General features: G+C 31.6%; 2 protein-coding genes, 1 non-coding gene and 1 pseudogene across 3 annotated transcripts; 2 read left to right on the forward strand and 2 right to left on the reverse strand.

Annotated features, from left to right (window-relative positions):
- Nucleotides 1–2,084: 2,084 nt before the first annotated feature.
- LOC114396235 lies at nucleotides 2,085–4,386 on the forward strand (annotated as a pseudogene).
- Nucleotides 4,387–5,744: 1,358 nt separating this feature from the next.
- On the reverse strand, nucleotides 5,745–10,479 carry LOC114396448 (beta-catenin-like protein 1). The gene is made up of 8 exons (XM_028358424.1): nucleotides 9,256–10,479; nucleotides 8,975–9,059; nucleotides 7,617–7,713; nucleotides 7,237–7,300; nucleotides 7,098–7,154; nucleotides 6,601–6,638; nucleotides 6,430–6,511; nucleotides 5,745–6,165 (listed from the first exon to the last, which is right to left on the reverse strand). The coding sequence occupies exons 1-8, from the start codon at nucleotides 10,327–10,329 to the stop codon at nucleotides 6,076–6,078; spliced, it is 1,587 nt and encodes a 528-aa protein (XP_028214225.1). The 5' UTR covers nucleotides 10,330–10,479; the 3' UTR covers nucleotides 5,745–6,075.
- A 6,311-nt stretch (nucleotides 10,480–16,790) lies between these two features.
- On the reverse strand, nucleotides 16,791–16,872 carry TRNAS-AGA. Its single transcript has one exon. It is a non-coding gene; the product is annotated as a tRNA-Ser (tRNA).
- Nucleotides 16,873–16,962: 90 nt separating this feature from the next.
- On the forward strand, nucleotides 16,963–20,698 carry LOC114396507 (protein DJ-1 homolog D-like). The gene is made up of 5 exons (XM_028358520.1): nucleotides 16,963–17,121; nucleotides 17,192–17,308; nucleotides 18,035–18,475; nucleotides 18,756–19,118; nucleotides 20,216–20,698. The coding sequence occupies exons 1-5, from the start codon at nucleotides 17,068–17,070 to the stop codon at nucleotides 20,402–20,404; spliced, it is 1,164 nt and encodes a 387-aa protein (XP_028214321.1). The 5' UTR covers nucleotides 16,963–17,067; the 3' UTR covers nucleotides 20,405–20,698.
- The last annotated feature ends 770 nt before the right edge of the window (nucleotides 20,699–21,468 follow it).

A 21,468-nucleotide genomic window follows, 5' to 3' on the forward strand; every position in this document is an offset into this window, starting at 1 on the left:
TTTAAATATAAAATCTAATTTATATTTTAAAAATATTTATTTATCATGAATTTAATTATAATGCAACTTATATATTAAAAATTTATTAATTATGAATTTTAGTTATATAAAAATAAACATTTATTTTTTACATTACACGTACTAAAATGGAGTAATAATAATAGTGATACTTTAAGAAAAAAAGAAAGCAATGTTACATTAACTAAACACGCAGGCACTTATATTAATACATACGCGTATAGTACGTAGTCTACTTCAAATTTCGTCCTTGCCCTGTCCTGAAAAGTAAAAATTGACCAAGGACGAACCAAAAGTCATCCTATAGTATAGTCTTCCATAAAGCCAATGTTTGCATTTTATACTCCAAATGATTATTTGCTTATAAATCATAATTCATTTTATACTCCTAACTATTTTCATTCAATCATTTTTTTTTCTTGAAGTCCTTTTGAAATACCATTAATCAAGTTATTCTTCTTCTGATTAGTGGAGAATTCAGTAGCGAAAGCAATATTCGAGTTTTATAATAATTCAGTATCATACTCAATTAACAGAGTTATAGTTTCTTGACTTTGATTAGAGGAAAATGTTAAATAGTACCTCAATCAAGAAATTAAAAGTAAAAATAAAAAGTGTCATCAGAATACTTCACCATAATTATCAAGGCAGTTGCACCGTATTTTTTTTAAAAAAATTTATTTATTAATTCATTAACCAACATCCTTAATTAATTATTAGTTCTAAACTTTTTTTACTTTATTTGTACACACTCATTTATAAGGAAAATATGATTTTTGTAAATTTTTTCAATGATTTTGAATATTTAAGTATTTATTATGGGTATTGTATAATTTGAAATCACTAATTTATTTTTTTACTACTAACTTTTTATTATCACGGTCACTGGTTAAGATCTAGTAAATATGTGTTGTGTATAAACTAATTAACTAACTTTATATAGTATATTTTATAACATGTGTATTGTGTTAGTGTAGCAAAAACATTATGCATAGAAACCAAGCTCATACATAGAAAATAATAGCAAAATGATCATGAGTTTCTCCATATTAGTTCAGAAAAAAAAACTCTTCAAAAGTTTAGGATAAAATATGTTTAACATCCTATAAAATTTCAAAAATATTAATTTAGTTTTTATAAAAAAAAATTATTAGGTTGATCTATGTAAAAATAATACATATTTTTATTGGTATTCAGTGATAAATCTGTTAGACTGTTTTCTGACGTAGTTAACAAAATTATTTTTTCTCTTTATCTTATCAGACATATTTAGAAGACATTAAAATTCATGGTTGCTTTGTCTTCCTCCCGAATCTCATCAGGAAGTGTGAAACATCGCATACAAAGTGGTAAAAAAATTATAATTTTTGAAAGTATTTAACGGCAAAAAATTATTTAATTTATTTTGGGGGTTTCAATTGCGACAAATTTTTTAATTCATTTGTAAGCAAATTATATGTGTAAATTTGTTAGGCACGTCAAATTATCAATTAACAAAATTAGTCTAAAAACCAGTAAAAATATGTTTTATTTTGACAGGAATCAAATTAATACAATTTTTTTATAAAAATAAAATTAATACTTTTCAAATTTTAGAAAGACCCCAAACATATTTTATCCAAAAGTTTATCTTGGTTAGGATTTTCTTTTATTTTTAAATTTTTTATATTTCTTTATCAATTATTGATTATAAGAAATTAATATGTTAGCATTATTAATAAAAAATATTTAATTAAGATTTGTTAACTATGTTAGTTAAACTCATATTATTTTTTGTTAACTATGTTAATTAAATTAAACTATCTTAAAAAGAATCATACCAAATTATCATTTTTGATTGCTTAACTATGTTAATTAAACTCATATTATTTATGTTTTCTGTTTTATGGAGGCTTATACATTAAGCAACATAGTAGAACTCCTTATGTTGGTTCTCAACATTTTCCATCAGAGTCGACAAACTAGTACACAACATTAAAAGTGATGGAAAGATCCAACTAAATTGGTCATAGAAAATTTCAGTCTTCTACAGATCCAACTAATACTATTTATTCACTACTAATTCTTTCTTGCTTTATATTTTACAGAATGGAGAAAACTGCCAACTTTGCTTTTCTGGGGAAAACCATAGTGTAGCTTGTTCTAGTGTACAAAACATAATCCGGTCTCAAAATCTGAATCAATCCCAGAAAGAAGCAGTTGTAAGCTGTGTTACTTCGAGGAAATGTCATCACTCATCATAATGACACTATTAAACTTATTTGGGGGCCACCAGGGACTGGCAAAACAAAGACAGTGGCTTCCTTGTTATTTTCCCTGCTCAAGTTAAAAACCAGAACATTAGCATGTGCTCCAACTAATACTGCAGTGTTGGAAGTGGCTGCTCGCCTGCAGAATTTAGTTAAGGAGTCACTCGAGTGTGATACATTTGGCATTCGTGACATAGTTGTATTTGGCAATAGATCTCGAATGAAAGTAGACAGTTACTGGTGCCTCCATGATGTCTTTCTCGATTTTCGTGTAGGCAATCTTTTCAAGTGTTCTGGATGGAAAAATTCATTGGAATCAATGATCTAGTTGCTTGAGTACCCTTAACAGCAATATGATTCATGTAAGCGTGAATGAGAAAATAGTCTAAGTCATTGGAAGAATTTGCCAGGCAGAAGTACTTTAATGAAAAGCATGATGATCCTCTGACATTAGTGCAATTTTTGAAGAAGGAATCCAGTTGCATTAAAGAGCAATACCTTTTGTATAAGGATAAAAAAAGGACAAGTATCATGACACTGGAGCAATATTTTATGCAGAGATTGTGTTCCAATAGACAGCAACTCAAGGAATACATGCGAACCTTGCATACACACCTACCAACTTCTTTAATTCCACTAGAGTAGATAAAGAAAATACCTGTAGCCCTTGATTTGCTAAGTTCTCTTGAAAACTTTCTGAGTAAAGCCAAGTTCAAGCAAACTTCTGATGGTTGTGATGATGGAGAAAGCATTCTTGACTGCCTTGGAAGGTTAGGCATAAAAAAGGAAGAGTGCCTTGTCAAACTGAAATCACTTTCTCAGACAACTTCACTTCCAAACATTACTGACAAATATGAAATGGCAAAATTTTACTTGATGAGTGCACGCCTGATTTTCTGTACTGCTGCGAGTTCTACTAAATTGTTCACGGATGGAATGACACCAGTAGAATTCCTAGTTATTGATGTCAAAAGTCAGGTACTTGCTTTTTTGTCATTCTTTGTGATTTGGATTGTGTGCATAATTAAGGATTGGTTTCTAATATGATTATAATGATCAAATTTTAGGTTTCTCAAGAGGCTGAATATGGAAGCAGTTTGTTTGAGAGGCTGGTATCGTTGGGACATAAGAAGCATCTGCTTAATGTTCAGTACAGAATGCACCCATCCATCAGCGTATTCCCCAATAAGGAGTTCTATGAGAAACAAATTTCTGATGCCCTTTTTGTCAGAGAAATGAGCTATAACAGGCGTTCCCTTGAAGGAAAAATGTATGACTCCTACTCATTTATAAACATAGCCAAGGGTAACACGGTTGGAAGAACATGGCCGAGGCTGCTGCTGTTTGCAAGATTATTGAAAGCCTTGAAAATGGTTACTTTTTTCTCCCTCCTTCTCTAGTGTCCAATTATGTGTTTGTGAATCGTTATTTGTATCAATCTCAAATAAGAAAACTTCTTTTGGAAACAATAGCATACCATGTACATGACATTGTTCCTTTTTTTGCTAGAGTTTTTGAGTACAGGGAAGAAAGTTAGCATAGGAATCATATCTCCATATAATGGTCAGGTGTATGAAATCCAGGAAAGAATTACGTGGCAAAATTTGGTTTAGGATCCTAACTTCTCTGTCAGTGTTCGTTCTGTTGATGGCTTTCAAGGTGGTGAAGATGATATAATAATAATAATCTCCACTGTGAGATCAAATGGGAATGGAAAAATAGGTTTCCTTGACAACCGGCAAAGAGCTAATGTGGCACTGACTCGGTCTAGGTATGTTAGATACTCATGCATTGCTTCTTTCAAGTTCAGAGAACAGACATAAGTTGATTAAAACCTGGGTTTAATTTGTGCAGACATTGCCTATGGATATTAGGGAATGAAAAAACTTTAAGCAGTGGTGACTCTCTATGGAGAAATCTAGTCAATGATGCCAAGAAAAGAGGGTGTTTCCATAATGCCTAAGATGACAAGAAACTGGCAAAGGCCATTGAGGAAGAAGCCTTGCGTATTGAAATACCTGATGAATCTGAGTCCCCATTTAAGAAACTCAGTCTAAGGGGAACATCACGAACAACTGCTACCACCTTTAGGTAAGGGGATATTAGCCTAGCCATTTAATTTTCATTTTACTCATTAATAACCAATTTGACAATTGAAAGATGAAGTAATATTAACTTAGGCATAACAAGCATGCAAAAAGCATAATGTACACGTTAGATTAGCGTTATAGCTAGTTTGAAGAACTAATCATTTATCTATATACCAGAGGGTCTTTCAGGGGCAGACCAAGGACACCAAGGTGGTGACTGGTGAGGGATGGGAATATATAGAGATTGCACGGGAACAACAATACGAGTTGTAATAGTTTGCCGCCGTAATATAAATGAAGAATGCAGGGTGAAGAAGCACGTGCCAATTCTTCCAAAAACATTATATCCACAAGGGAGTTAATATATTGTAAATTTGTGTACAAGGGTCAAAATAAAGAAAAAAGTCACTAGCGTTTTCTCAAATCCAATAAAAAAACAATGTTATACTATATACGAATTATTACATATTCAAAGCATTCTTCCATTATGATCAAATTTCACCGGGTGATTACTTCCAATTATGCGGCCATGGAAACATTTGTTTGAGTTGCTTGTTTTGCCACTGAAACCCCACCATCATACTTATACCAGTCAGATTACATGATAAAAAAAGAATTAGGATCCAGTAGGCCGTAGCTATGACCGAACGCTGTAAATTTAGCCATATTCTGAGGTATTGAAATACACTTTGTATTTCATTTATTATTATGAACAAAAGACTACAGAAAAATAACCTATGAACAGAAGGGTGTAAAATAGTTTCACCATCATTTAATCATATACTATCATGTATAATTAACTTTTACAATAACTATGTTAATCATTAACAATAATTTTTAATTGATTGAGTACAAATTTTTTCACTAACAAACCATTTAACTTAATATCATCAAACTATAGTTAAGTTTCTTGACGGGAAGGTAAGGATAGTAGGTCATAAGCAATGTATCATGCATATGTATATTATAATCCCAGCCAAATTTACCTACAAGAGGCATTTAATTGGAAAAAAGTTTTTTCATGCCCAAAAATCATGATTAATGAAAATTGAATAAAATCTATTTAATTTGACATGAAAAATATTTCCATAACTTTCTTGGCAATAAGAGTTACATGATCATTTTTATTAATTATTTTAATTATTTATCACATTAATAAAAATAACATTATATTTTTACTATAATAAAATAAAAATTAAATTGAGAGTAAAATTCTCACTGAAAAGTTTTAATGAAAAACTTATTAAAAAACATTCCTGAAAACATTGTTTTCAAGGAATCTTACTTTTTTTTTATAAAAAAATACCAAATATAAAAAACTAAGATTGCTAAGAAACTCAACTTCTTTCCTACGCCTCCACAATGTTAAAAGGTTAAAATGTCAAACTGACTACAAGGAAAACTTTAACTAACACTCTTAGTGTGGAGGTTAATTTCAGGTTACACCTATGAAAATACACAGCGAAAGACTAAAGTATCCCTATTGGACTGAAATTGCTTTATAGAGGAACAACATTCATGACACCCCACCAAAGGAAAAAACTAATATCCAATATAACTACATTAAGAAGTTGTGTGAAAAGCCCACTACATGGCTATGATCTCAACGACATTTGCAGATCGGTGTTCCTTCTCCATTACCCTGACTAATCTATTCTCTTTTACATGCAAAATGAATTACTTGAGTCACTTCCATTGAAGTTTGTGTCTTACACTAATTATAATGCCGTTATGAACTTCTGAATTTTTGTCTGTGCTCTCTCCTTCTCTTCCGGTCCATCAAGGTCACCAATATTGTCATGATACTCCTGAAAAATAGAAGAAATTCCAATAGATTTGAGCCTCTGGTATTTCTTTTTTAAAATAGTGGGCTTCTAGGAGTAATGCACTGAATCATTCAAACACATCATAAGTGGGGAAGCTAAGCATGGTCAGGTGTAGAAAAAGGGAATATAATTAAATTACCAAAATTTAAGTACAAGGTTGCAACCTTTTAAGGACAGGTAAACTGCGCTAAGGGATAATCAATTTCATTCTTAACTGAATACTAATAAGTCTTTGAGGGCATATACCTGAAGTATATCCTTGATATGCTTCTTACTAAGTTTGTTCTGCTTGAGAAGTAGTTCAATTCTCCCTCTCATTTGTGGATGCCTGAACACAATATTTATCAACACTAGTCTGGTGAAAAACATATACATCAAAGGTCTTGACATTACCAATATATAGAAGCAAATACTTACTCTGAGCACCAAAGATGACCCAAAATGACAGCAATCAACTGCAGGAACATATATAAAATTGTCAGTGCACAACAGGTGCTGTAAAACTGGTATCTGCTTCTACAAACATGATGCTAGTACAATAACCACCTTTTTTTTACTAAAATTCTTCCTAAATTCCATTTGAAAATGAAAGAAACTAAACCTTTATAAGATTCATTTGGTAATACAGTTGATTATGTACAAGGAACAAATGTTTCCTAAGATGATGCTAGTACAAGAACCACTGGTGTTTACTAAAATTCTTCCTAAATGCAATTTTTGAAATGGGAAGAAACTAAACCTTTATAAAATCCATTTGGTAATACAGTTGATTATGTACAAAGAACAAAAGTTTCCTAAGAAATCATAGAAGACATCCATTTGTTAAAGTAATTATGGATGAGTTCATATAACAGCAAAAAACTACACCTATGTCATTTCTCAGAATCAGTTAGTGTATGTAAAAAAAATCTTGCCTGAAGAGTATATAGTCCAGATTCTAGTTTACGGTTGTATTTTTCATCTTCATCCATCTACAAAATACAGAAATATTAGAATGTGATAAAAAAAAAAGTTATTTCAATATGAAATGTAGAAGCAGAATAAGTCAACTACCTCCAAGTCATCAAGCTCAACTTGATTCAACCGTTCAGTTTCTGCTTTGACTCTATCTGAATATCTGGAGAGGGAAAACACAGCATGTTCAAATGAGAATATAAGCTTTAAATCAAGAGCTTACTACCACAAATTTTACAATTCTATACAGAGAAAGATGTAGTCTAACAAGAGTGCTGAGTGCATAGTTTATGAAATCAATAAATAGAAGTTTTTTATTGGAAATCATGATGGAGGTGCATCGATAACATTAAATGCAACTTCACTATAAAAACTTTCTACTTTTGATTCCTTAACCAGTGCTAGTAGGGCACTAGTTAACATTTTCCAAGTTCAATAATCATAAACTTCACAAAGAGGAGATAACAAGTCCAACCTACCTGATGTATAGTTCCATTAGCCTGTCTATCTTCTCACACTCATTTTCAACAAATTTACTTAATAATCTTTCTCTCCTAGAACCCCTCAAGATTCCACCTGGCAAAAATATAGAGCACTGAAGTTCAATATCAAATATGATATAAGTATACACAGTAGTTGAATCGAGATTAAAATCATGAATCAGAAGGCCTACTTTCTGCATCATGAATTGAACTGTATCCAATAATAAAAAACAGGATATACAACTAGCAAAGATAAATAAAAGCACAAATTCATGATCAATAACTCAAACATAAATCTAGGAGCAATTTATCATAAAGAAACATATCAAAAGTCAAAACATATATATAGTGTGGAAAGAGGAACACAAGTGTAGTGGCAGACAATGACCAGAACCTGCAGTAAAATTGTGTGGAAAGAGAAATACACAAAAAAAAAGTGAGGGAGAGGCAAAGAAGAGAACAAGAAATAGGCAAAAGAGATGCACATGAAGAATGGGCCACCCTCGGTCTGATCGGAGGGGAAGAATCAGCTGATTCACTCTCTTATCTACTAATTTTTTGGGAAAAAAAAATTCAGGGTTTTCGGAACCAGGTTGTGAATGACCTAACCCAGTTAAGATGCGTGACCCAGTTGTGGTAGAATCAGATTATTAGGCCTGAACCATATGATTTCTGCAATTCATGCTGTGATTCAAGCGCCAAAATGAGTCAGCACCAGACTCGCATCGCCAGTCACCCGAAATGTATCATATCACACAAGTAGTATCATGAATCATATGATATTGATAACAGTGGTATACACATTCATGTCTAAGTGGCACTGCAATGCATATTCAATTTCATGACTGGATTCTCTTAGTGTAACTTGAACAATTCAAAAATTTGGCATATACAAATAAAATGCAATATATACCAACCAATAGTTGAAACTCAATCGGGAGATGTTTCAGCTTATATTCCTACTAATGTAATTTCCATTACAGATGGCCAAATATTCTTATCTCATTAAGGCATGTACCACGTTCCAGACATAGGCAACAATGCTGAAGACACCTTCACAAACAACAACCAGGCATTAACCCACTAGGTGAGATTGGTTAGATGGCGTGATGTAATTAGGCTCTATTAAAAACCAAATTCTCAGTAACCCGTTTAAAGCAATAATCCTCCTTCATGTCTAAGATTGATCATACCCAGTAAAATGCAGGACACACAGTGTATTTGCAGAGCAACTGCAACTTGACCATAATAAATTTCAAACAAAACTAATTATGGATACAATCAGGAAACTTTAGTCGCTTGCCAAACAAGACATCCTAAGTTCAAACTCAAATAAATTTCACTTGCCTGCTTACCAAATAATGACGCAATCAGTGACACAATGCGCTCCTCCAAATCCTCTTGGTACCTTTCTTTCTTGTTCTTCTTACTTAAAGGAATCTACACATAAAAAAATACAACTTCTCTAGAATAATCCATTTACAAGCAAAAGGCAAACACAATGCAATTCGAACAAACCAAAAGTAACAGCATAATCCTTCACAAACACCAATAACAACAATTCAAAAACAAGCACCGGATACACTCTCAACAATTCTGCAAAGGACCAACAGTGTTAAGTTGTAGCATCACTTGCCTTACCCATGAAAGCTGCAAACGCGGTCTTCAACCCCAAAACATCCACAAAACGCTCACAAGCCGGCGGGTACTTCGTCATAGCAAAATCAAGCGCCCTAATGGCCGACCCATAAGCCAATTTCTTCTGCTTCATAATAATTATCATTAACTCAACCCCTTCAGCCTTTACAAACCGTTCCTTATTCTCCAACGGCATTAACAAACAACACAAGCAATCAAACAAATTCTCCAACATCTCCTCCTCATCGGAACTCTTCGGATCCTTAGACTTATACATAGCCACAGCCTGAAGCACCACATCAACCCCATTCATCTGTCCCAGCTTCTTCTGATTCACAGTACTACTCTGCAGCAAAATCGCCAAAATCTCGGAAGCATACTGCTTATTACTGTCAAATTCCCTCACTTTTATCTTCCCGAGAAGCCACTTCAGCAACTTCGTCTTCTCGCAAACCAGCTCCGCCACCGCGGGCTTCACCTCGATCATATTCTCCACCGTGGCGAGGGAGCCGTACACGGCGGCGTTCTCGTCGGGATCGGAATCGTTCAAGCGGTGCAGGTTCTGCACGAGGAGCTCGAGCGCGCTGTTGTCGACAAGCGCGTCGACCAAAACCCTAGCGGAGTCGTCGTTGTCGTCGAGAACGTCCTCGTCGGTGAGGTCCTGGAGCAATTGCACGACGTCGATGGCGATGTCGGTGTTGTCGTGGTTGAGGAGGTCGACGATGGAGGGAACCACGTTGAGGTTGACGAGGTCCGGGTAGAGCTCCGGCGCGCCGGCGAGGACCTTCAGCTTCTGAAGCTCTTCGTGGAGTTCTACTTCGGAATCGGCGAAGCGGTCCGGTTGGTTAGGGTATTTAAGGCGCGCTTCGATGTTATCCTTCAGGCGACGCTCGAAGGAGAGCACGTGCTTCTTTAGGGCTCGGAGATCGAGGGCTTCGACCGCGTTCTGCGACTTCTCGATGGCTTCGAGGAGGGAGAGATCGACGTCGGCGGGGGCGGCGACGCCGTTAGAAACGGCGTCGTCGAATTTTCGCTTAGCGGCGGGGTTCCGCGCGTTCGCAGCTACCTCCATTGTCGCCGGAGAAAGGAAACCCTAATGCGGGAATTTTTTTTGTTTGCAGAAGAAGTGTATGAACGACGTTGTCGTTTAGGAGTGAAAACAAGTGGATTGAGAGGAAGAATGCTTTTACTGAAAAGTGATGGGAATTGACGTTAGGGCAAGGAATCTCTTGCAAGTTGAGAATTTAATAGAGGGATCTATTTATTTATTTTTATAAAAATTGGAAAATTAATATAAAATTATTATTTTTCTTATTACGTTGTAATATTATCATATTTTTCTTACACACACCCATATATAATATAACATAATTATAAGAATACTAAGTACCTTTATAAATTAACGGAGTTTATAAAAAAAATATCTTCAATTTTTTTATATTTTTTAAAATGTAAATCCAAGTCAATATCCAAATAAATTAGGGATTAAGTAAAAAGTTAAACAACTCATGCGATTTGGATTATGTTAAACTAAATATAATTTGGTTTTGGTGAGTCTCACAAAAGTAATTTTAAGAGCATCTTTAATAATAATTCTAATTTTAAGATTTTGGATAATTTTTTGGCGAATTTTGTAATGTCATATGTGTACCAATTTTTTTTTCTTTTTTGCTTTAGTGATAGATTCTAATTTCAGATATTGGGACTTTTTTTTATCTCATAATGGATCCCCCTTAAATTATTTTTTATGAATTATTTTTAAATCAAATTTAAGCAACTAATTATAAACATTTTAATTAAGAAATATTTAATTTTAAAAAATAGAAAATAATAATAATTAAAAAAATTATTTATGAATAAAGTTAATTAGATGAAAAATACATAAATTCATAAGCAACAAAATAAAAAACATTTGCAATCTTCTTGTATGTATATAATCAATATTTAAAATCTCTTCATTCATTTCATCAAAATCAACATCAATGTTATCATTGTATATATCTTATATATTTTGAACAATCATATTATAAAATATAATACATGTCAATATAATATTTTTTATCATATTGATGTACCAATTACATGATAAATCATATATAATTATAAATCGATGTGTTTTCTATATTAGTGTAATTACTTCAGTGTTAATTACATATCCATATTAATAATTTTTATATCTAAGTGTATCTTTTATCAAATTATCCAAACAAGATTTATAATATAAAATAAATTTTCGTGTAAATATTTTAAAACATAAATTAATTTATTTATACACACTTTAACTAAAATCAATTCAACAAGGTAGAGTTCATATAAAATTAATTTTGCATACTTTAATATAAGCACACATTACTTAAGTCATATTTGAAGTTTTTACAAATTTTTAGTTTTTGGTGTTGAAATGTAATTTTAAGATTAAATTACTCATTTGGTCTATATACTTTCATGATTTTTACCTTTTTAGTCTTTATAGTTTGAAAATAGTTTTTTTAGTCCCTATCATTTACATTTTAATTCTCTTTTAGTCCCTATAGTTTAAAAATACTTTTTTTAGTCCTTATAGTTTGTATTTTAATTATCTTTTAGTCCCTATAATTTGAAAACTATAGGGACTAAAAAGGTAAAAATCATGAAACTATAAGGACTAAAAAGACCATTTTCAAAACTAAAAGGACTAAAAGAGAATTAAAATGTAAATTATAGGGACTAAAAAGACCCATTTCAAAATAGGAACTAAAAAAGTAAGAATCATGAAACTATAGGGACAAAATGAGTAATTTAACCTAATTTTAAAAACAAAACCTGTTTGATAAAAGTGGGATCATAATGGTTTTTCACCCAATTTTAAAACACTTTCATATCAGTTTTTAAAAACAAAAAAAAATGTTTCTTTTCTCTATTTTCTTTCATCAAAACAAGACAAATCACCAATTTTTGTTTCTACTATATTCAGTTGTGTGGCCACCCACCTGACCATTGTTGATGCCCAACCACCATCGCTGCATTGGGCTTCTTCTTCTTTATACAAGCACAAAGAAAAATACCTTATCACAAGCCACCCACCTTGCCATTACTGATGCCCATCCACCTAGTCTCGTTCCTTGACAACCCCACCCAGTGTTGGTAACCACCTAACCACCGTTGTTGCATTAGGCTTCTTCTTCTTTTTACAAGTACAAAGAAAACACCTTACCACGAGACCGAGGAACACTTTTACATCCTTCGCATCGAGGTTGACGGTGATGGTGTTTCAGAGGAGATGGACACTCCAATTACAGAGGTTGTCAAAGGTTTTGGACCAACTTGAAGTGAGATATGTTAGAATTAATGTTTGATGTGAGAGATATGTGATTTAGGTAAAGGCTAATAAATAAATGATTAATAATTAAAAATTAAATTTTAATTGGGTTAAATATGAAAAATGTCTAGAAATAACTGTTACTTGACAACAATAATGGTTATAAAGAACTGAATACTCACTAACGTAAAACAATGTTCTCTAACAAAAGTGTTTTCTTTAAGCCCTAATCATCACGAATTTAGAGAGATAGAAATAATAGTCAAGGAAGCAAAATTTTGTTTCTCTCATCTTTTAAGGAATCAAAGTGCACCAAGAGAAATCTTATTATGAAAAAAGGTGTACATTGTTTATCTATTATTTGTGAGAATCATATATTTCAAGATCCTATTGATTTCTTATAATTGTTAATCTCAGAAACCCTTGAGATTTACAAGATAGGCCTAACAAGTTTCGCTGCCATAGAAGAACATGTTTATTCTTGGCAAGTGAAGAGAAGAAGATGAAAACATACTTAAGATGAATTGTTCTAAAATCGGCAATAACTTTTAAATTTGGAAAAAATAAATCAAAACTAAAATTTTAAACAAAAAACTAGTTTTAATTTTTAAGATTTTGAACACATGAAATAAAAAATACCCCAAACGGAGCCTTAGAGTTGGAGTTTTGGAATTTGTTTTATAGATTGGATTATTAGTTAATTAAGTAGAAAATAGATAGGAGAGAAAAATATGAATGATAATAATGAAAGAAAAATAAAAAATGAAGGAAAACAAAGGGTGCAAATCTTGAGGAATTTTGTGGAAGACCTCATCCTCTAGCATGGAGAACTTGACTCTCTTATAGTGAATCTATTGAAAATCAAATTTTGAACTCAAGATCTGACATTAAAATTGCTATTAGTTTACTTCAAGTAAACAATTGAATTTCATCATCTATATTTCATTTCATTCTCTCGCGTTTAACATTGTTCTTTAATAATATTTGTATATCTTTTTTAACATAAAAATAAATTATGCATCATATATTATTTTTAGTATTGTATTTTAACAATATTGACATGCCATTTTTCTAATATATAAAAATAAGTTATGCATCTAAATTACAACAACAAGAAGAAATAAATTAGTTTAATACTTGTTACCAGTATAGTAACAAAGGTCACGCCTTACAAACTTTTTATAAGATTATAAATCATGTGTTATAATAATGTGTTTGCACACTAGATAAGTATGAGAGATAAAAAGAAAAAGAGAGAGAATTGATAAAAGAGGAAAAAATAATAGACTCATACTACATATGAAATTGACATGTAACAAGATGATTATAGATTACATAATGTTACATATCCATTAAGTAAACTTAATACAAGTATACCATATGGTTTGATTGTTTTGTTTTCAAAATAGAAATAAAAACAGAGGCAAAGCGTACGAATATAATAGTTTTTGTTGTGCATATCGATGAGAAGATGCTGGAGTGTAGTGTAGCAGAACAAAATGAGATCATAGCCATATTTGTCAAACGAATAATAGAAATAGTCGTTTTGCTCCTGATGACATAAGTATACTTGTTGAACCTTGTTAATCTCGTGTTCGTGTGTGCATGTTTACTTTGATTTTTGGAATTCTGGTTGCTATTGTTGTTAGTCTTTTTTATTTTCAATTTAGGTGGTTGTTGGATGGAGGAACAAGAATGTTACTCTTATAAATAGTAGAGTCGTCAAAGTGGGTCAACCTAACTTATCATGGATTACTCGAAAAGTAGGTTAACATAACCCGATTCATTTTTTGGTGAGTTTGTAAAAAGCCACCTTAGTGGATTAAACGAGTTAGTTCATCCAAAATAGAAAAAAATGTATCATTGAAAATAATACAACAAAAACATAAGAATATGGGAAACATACGATTGCACTAAAATAAAATAAAATGATACAACAAAAACAAACACAACCTAAACACTCATTGATAATTGAATTATGACATATGAATAAAACATTAAGGTGAAAGCAAAGTGGGCTAACCTGACTCACTATAAGTTCAACTCAAGGGTCAATTTTTTCTTATAAACGATGTAAGTTATTTTTTATCAACTTGACTTAGTCGGAATCCATGGTGTCCTAGGTTGGCTCATTCTAAGAGAGAAAACGTAAGAGAGTTCTCTGAGTGTGTCTCCTATCTTATAGAGAGGTATATTTCTTATTATAAGAGACAATGCATAATTGTTCTCTGCTTATATTTTAGAGAAGTTGTAATATCTCTTCTTAGTTTTGGTCTTGTTTTTTTTTCCTTTTTTCGTTGAAGATTTTTCATGTTAAAATATTGTGTGTTAATTCCCTTTTTTTCTCATATTTAGTTTTGGTTGTGAGATGTTATTTAGTTACTCTGGTACCAATATGTATTTAGTTTTTTTTATTGGATAGTTTCTTTCTTATGTTTTGTTCTCTTTTCTACTCATTAGATACTTTTATGTTTATTCAATTGCATATTTTATTTCATCTCATAATTTATTTTTCATATGTATGATAATTATAATTTTAAATTGCAACCCACAACCACAATTGCAACCACAACATAAAGGTTTTTTGAATTATTGTGATTGCATCACATGTAAACATAATTGTGGCTGTGTAAACAACAAGGGTGTAAAAGTGTTTTTTTTTTTTTTTATAGTTATTCAACTGTAAATCATCATTTGAGATAAACACTATATGTATTGATGATATATATATTGGAATGATTATCTAATAAAAAATTGATATATATATATATATATATATATAATATAATTATTGACTTTTACAAAAATGATTTACATGATTTGTGAGTGATTATGATATAAAACTAAATTTACATGCAAGTATTTAACTCAAATAAATTTTCTATTTTTTATAATATTATTTTAAAAATACATATTAGATGATTTCTAATTGATTCATCGTATAAAAATCTTTAAATCGAAGTCTTTATTTTGTTTTGGTTGCATAATCAAAGTCTTTATTTAATACGATTGTACCGTAGTCTACGCATTAAAAACAACATTACATTGATGAATTGTTTTTTATTTTCATTTTTCTGTAATTTTTCTTTAATTTTAGATTTAAATATATGTTTTCATAACCTAAATTATTTATTTTCCTTTTATATCTGTAATATTTTTTATACCTATCATTGGTATTTGTGGGTTAAATGATAACAAAATAGACAAAGTGTCACACACTTAATATTATGTTGGTTCTCATAAGTTTTAACATCATTTACTTTTTTTTTAATAATTATTAATGAAAGGTCTAAAATATCTCTTTCTTCCTCAAGTCAATCTCCCCCAAAATTTTATGTTCTCTTTGTCCTCAAAATCAAAACAATCCCAAATAAAAAAAATTGGGTGGTAATATAAAAAGTATATTCAAAGTACCAAAAAATATATTTAAACTTTAATTTTATAATATTTTGTTAAAAACACATGAAATGTAATAAAAAAATGATAACAAATACGTCTTGAAAAGATGCATATTTAAAAAAAGAGTTAAATTACTTATTTGGTCCCTATAACTTCACAATTCGTACCTTGTATCCTCTATAGTTTGAAAATAGTTTTTTAGTTTGTATAGTTTATATTTTAATTCTCTTTTGGTTCCTATAGTTTAAAAGTGATATTTTTAGTCCTTATAGTTTATATTTTAATTTTCTTTTAATCTCTATAGTTTGAAAATAATTTTTTTAATCCTTATAATTTGTATTTTAATTATCTTTTAGTCTTTATTACAAAAAAATATAAAAATAATTAGCTACAAATTAGTTATAAATTATCAACTATTTTTTTATTACAAATTATCTTGCGATAAATTAGTTACGAATTACTTACTAATATGTTTTTAGTTAATTATAATTAATAATATTATTCATATTTTGATGGTAAGGACTAAAAAGAGATTTAAAATATAAAATACAGAGACTAAAAAGATCACTTTCAAACTGTAGGATTTAAACGAGAATTAAAATGCAAATGATAAGGAATAAAAAAATTATTTTCAAATTACATGAACTAAAATAGAATTAAAACGTAAATTATAGAGACTAAAATAAATCACTTTAAATTTATAAGGACTAAAATGTATAAATGATGAAACTATAGGGACCAAATGAGTAATTAAACAAAAAAAATATATTTAAGCTTTAATTTTACACTATTTTGTTAAAAAGCCATGAAATGTTATACAAAAATAACATTAAGAACGTGAACGGCAGGATTCGAACCTGCGCGGGCAGAGCCCACATGATTTCTAGTCATGCCCGATAACCACTCCGGCACGTCCACTTTGATGTTGGAGTTGTGAAATTTATTATTGAAATTTAGAACTTAACAAGAAGTGTATTTTGTTTTATTTTTTCCATCAAACACTGTAGATGCTGGCAACTGGTGTAGATATTTCTAAATCAATTATTTCCTTTATCTTGTTTATGTACTCTGACTCTGTGAGAGAGTGTTTGTACTTTGTAGTAGCAAGCGAGCATGGCCCCGAAGAAGGTTCTTCTCCTTTGCGGGGACTTCATGGAAGACTATGAAGTAACTAACTACCTACCTTCTTCTTCTTCAATAACTTCAATTCTCTTACGTGTTTCTGTGTTGCTTGTAGGCCATGGTTCCATTTCAGGCATTGCAAGCCTTCGGTCTCGCCGTCGACGCCGTCTGTCCCGGAAAGAAATCCGGCGATGTCTGCCGCACCGCTGTCCATGTACTTGCCGGCGCCCAGGTCTCTTTCATCTTCTCTTCTGCTTTTGTTTCCTTACATAGTGTTTCCAATCATTGGAATCTGCAATTCAATTGATTTGCAAAAAAGACGGCTTGGCTTGGTTTTTTAATTTTATTTTTATCGATGAATAGAATTTCAACTTTTTTTATATGGTGTGAAATAAAAATTATAAATATTAGTCATATAACCATCTATGGAAGGTAAAAAATACTTAAAAATAAAATAAAATCATATATACATTTTTATTTTAATCTTGGTTATTTAAATATGATCTAGTGATTTATATTTGTAGCTTTCATTTCTTACATTCGGAAGAACTCTGATTTGATATGTTCTCAACAACTTAAAATCAGATCTAATATAATTGCATAGGTTTAGAGAAAAGAAAAGAAAAATTCATTTGGACAGTTTGGTATGAGAATTTTATTTTCTATTTTCACTTTTAATTACAAAAATGCCAACCTGTTTTCATTTTAATTTCCCTTTTCAAAAGTTTATAGGAAATAGTGAAAAAAGTGTCATTTCCGAACAAATTTTTGAAAACAGGACAAAAAGCTTGCGTCATTTTTTTTTTAAAATTAAAAGTGAAAACAAAAAATGTTTTCTTATACTAAACAACTCTTAATTAATCAATTCCCAGAATTGTAGTTCCAAGCCTGCTCTCATAGTTGACTTTGTAATTGATATGGTGGATAATTTTGGGTGATGCATTTTGGCTGCTTTCAGACTTATAGTGAGACGGTTGGTCACAATTTTTCACTCAATGCAACGTTTGATGAAGTTGATGCTGCAAGCTATGATGGGTTGTGGGTGCCAGGTGGGAGGGCTCCAGAGTATCTTGCTCATGTTCCTGGTGTTGTGGAACTGGTGACCAAGTTTGTCAGTTTGGGAAAACAAATTGCTAGCATTTGTCATGGACAGTTGATTCTGGCTGCTGCTGGAGTGGTTAAAGGCCGCACGTGCACGGCTTTTCCTCCTGTTAAACCCGTGCTAGTTGCTGCTGGTGCTCATTGGGTTGAACCTGACACTGAGGCAGCAACAGTGGTAGATGGTGATCTCATTACTGCAGCTACTTATGAGGGGCACCCGGAGCTCATTCGCCATTTCGTGAAGGCATTAGGAGGCAAAATAAGTGGTTTTGATAAGAAAATCCTCTTTATTTGTGGGGTAGGTTATAATGTTTATCATGTTGCTTATAGTTGAGAATCATGGGCTGCAATACTGCTCACCTTACTTCTTTTGGCATGATTAGTTGTAGAATTTTAAGGGGTAGAGCTGAGAGACTATCTACTATTTGAGTAATTTCACCTTAATTGTGCAAGCCATTTGCTTCAGTGTCAGTTATTGAACCTAGTGTACCCAATAATTTCATGTTTGTTTCCTAAAACTTTTCACTTTTATTGCAATGATGATTGATGAAGATGAGTTTTAATTACATTAATTGCAGGATTACATGGAAGATTATGAGGTCAAGGTTCCTTTTCAGTCCCTTCAGGCTTTAGGATGCCATGTTGATGCTGTTTGCCCCTCAAAGAAGGCCGGTGACACTTGCCCAACCGCTGTTCACGATTTTGAAGGGGATCAAACTTACAGTGAGAAACCAGGACATACTTTTGCTTTAACAGCTACCTTTGATGATGTGGATCCCTCAGGTTATGACGCTCTTGTCATCCCTGGAGGTCGAGCACCTGAGTATTTGGCATTGAACGAGTCAGTCATTGCCTTGGTGAAGTATTTCTTTGAAAACAAGAAGCCAGTGGCATCTATCTGTCATGGCCAACAGATTTTATCTGCTGCTGGTGTTCTCAAGGTATTATTACTGTAAACTCGAAAGAAACACTGAGTTTGTTATGTTTCACATATGCTATCAACCAGTATTTGAATCAAGTGGCTATTGACATAGTTTGTCAAAAAAAAGGTTGAGATATTTTACTATTGTTTTCTTGGAACTCGTGTTCATTCTACACTTTTCTATTAGTCTTTCTGGTCAAGATTTGTCTTGTACCAATTATCAGGAAAGAACACCCTATTAGACTACATCTCAATAATTTGTTACTTCAGTTATTTGTTCTAACAGTATCAAGACAAAATTCTTTTGAATTGTTGGGTTAAAAAGGTGTAACTAGCAAGACTGAGCAAGCAGGAAGTTATCACTTATCATTGACTGGGTTACAGCCATTTCCTTTAATAAGTCATGCAGGCTTGCTTCTTATTTTGTTATTCTGGCTTGTCACTAAATCACACACATTGTCAGAAGACTTTCTGATTAGTCTGGATTAATGAAATCTATTTATGCAACCAGCTTCTGTGTGACTTTATCTCCTGGTGTATTTTGTGTTCATGAAATGGCATTACTTTTGTTACTAGGTTCATTGACTTTATTCTTATCTTAGTTCTTTCTCACTTAGGCGGTCTTCTAGCTTTTGTATACTTTTTTTTGCTTGCTTGGATAATTGGATTGTAATCCTTAGTTCCTTGCCCTCTATCTCCCATCTAGGAACAGAAAGACTGACAATATATAGAATTAAGCATAAAGAAATTAAATATATGTGGAACTGGACAGATGTTAACTAAGAGTCTCCGTAAATTGCTTCTTTTGTTTGATCGTTTCTAAATCTCCATCTATAATGAATTGATCAAAATCTTTGGTCATGGGTGCATCTCTAGATTAATACTGCTGTCTCTTGAAATGCTTGATGAATTATTGAATTCTATTATGACTATATGGATGGTATGATTGGTTATGAGATCTCGTATATTCAATGATGTCTTGTTTGTTACTTCTATTTTTCTTAATTTCATATACACCATTCATTGGTGAAAGTAGGTAGAAAGCACATAATGATAATCATTGAATGGTAGAATGAATTGTTAGTGCTACGGTGACATACATTTTTTCTGTAACAGGGAAGGAAATGTACTGCTTATCCGGCTGTGAAGCTTAATGTGGTTCTGTCAGGAGCAACATGGCTTGAGCCTGACCCTATAAGCCGATGCTTCACTGATGGAAATCTAGTTACTGGAGCTGCATGGCCAGGGCACCCTGAGTTCATTGCTCAGTTGATAGCACTACTTGGTATTCAAGTATCTTTCTAGATGCACTTTGTGATGTAATTAATTATCAATGAATAAAGCTTGGCAGTCTCCATATGCATTTTGTATCAAATATTATATGTATGTTAATGTATTTTACAGTCCTGTATTTGAAGGACCTATAATGTGCAAAAGTAACTAATTATGCATTTTACTACCCCAAATTTGACATTGTACTGTAATTTGGTATGTCAAATTTGGTGTAGTAAAGTAAATTTCAAAAGTTGGATATAGCGCGATAAGGTACCTGATTATCTATGTATGGACTGATTTTATTACAGAGGAGCTGAATTCAGCCAGTTTTCAATTCGCCACCCCCCACCACTTTAGTCCCTTCGAAGATACGCAGCCTGGTTGATGTATCTTAATTCATTTTTTTTTCACAATTTAATTGTAATTTAAAAAATCTTATCTCTTAATTTATTCTTATTTAATAAATAAAGTAGCCATGCCTGTACTATAAATTAGAATATATAACTAAAAGAGTGATATTTTTCATACACCACATTCTTTCCATTAGACATTCTCAATATTAATGTATTATATATTTGTCTTATTTGAATATACATTTCACATGCTATTCTCACGACTAACAGAAAAATCTATCTTTTAACTATCTCAAACTACAATTTATGCCACCTTTTTTTTTCTTGTGAAAAGTGACTTCAGGAAATTACTTTTTGAGATGTGTTAAAGTTTTAACACCTCTAGAAATTCTTTTTTGAAAAAAGATGTTTTTAGAAAAAAAATAATTAATTTTATTTCTAGTTTATTATGTTTTTTAGTTGTTTTGTTTTGGTATATTGAGTTTTAAAAATTTTATTTTAATCTTTTATGTTTCAAAATGTATTGTTTTTGTCCTTTTTTCAACTTTCCTTTAGAAATGCTAATGTTATGTTAATTTTTAAATTTTAAAATAGAATTAAAATGATACATATCAAAAACATAAAGGATTAGAATAAAATTTTAAAATTTAATGAATCAAAGTGAAATAATTGTGAAATATAATGGACAAAAAGTGACATTAAGTGTTTTAAAATAATTAATTTTACATAGTGACGATTAAA

The sequence above is a fragment of the Glycine soja genome, chromosome 18, assembly GCF_004193775.1.
Source record: "Glycine soja cultivar W05 chromosome 18, ASM419377v2, whole genome shotgun sequence".
Taxonomy (NCBI): domain Eukaryota; kingdom Viridiplantae; phylum Streptophyta; class Magnoliopsida; order Fabales; family Fabaceae; genus Glycine; species Glycine soja.

Bases quoted from the DNA above. Each gene is read 5' to 3' on its own strand.
- LOC114396448 (XM_028358424.1), bottom strand. From the start codon at position 10,329: ATGGAGGTAGCTGCGAACGCGCGGAACCCCGCCGCTAAGCGAAAATTC. The intron at 7,714-8,974 runs GTAAGCAGGCAA...TATTTTTGCCAG, and splicing joins ACTGATTGCGTCATTATTTG to GTGGAATCTTGAGGGGTTCT. The intron at 7,155-7,236 runs GTAGTTGACTTA...TGTATTTTGTAG, and splicing joins TTGAGCTTGATGACTTGGAG to ATGGATGAAGATGAAAAATA.
- LOC114396507 (XM_028358520.1), top strand. From the start codon at position 17,068: ATGGCCCCGAAGAAGGTTCTTCTCCTTTGCGGGGACTTCATGGAAGAC. The intron at 18,476-18,755 runs GTAGGTTATAAT...CATTAATTGCAG, and splicing joins AAATCCTCTTTATTTGTGGG to GATTACATGGAAGATTATGA. The intron at 19,119-20,215 runs GTATTATTACTG...TTTCTGTAACAG, and splicing joins CTGCTGCTGGTGTTCTCAAG to GGAAGGAAATGTACTGCTTA.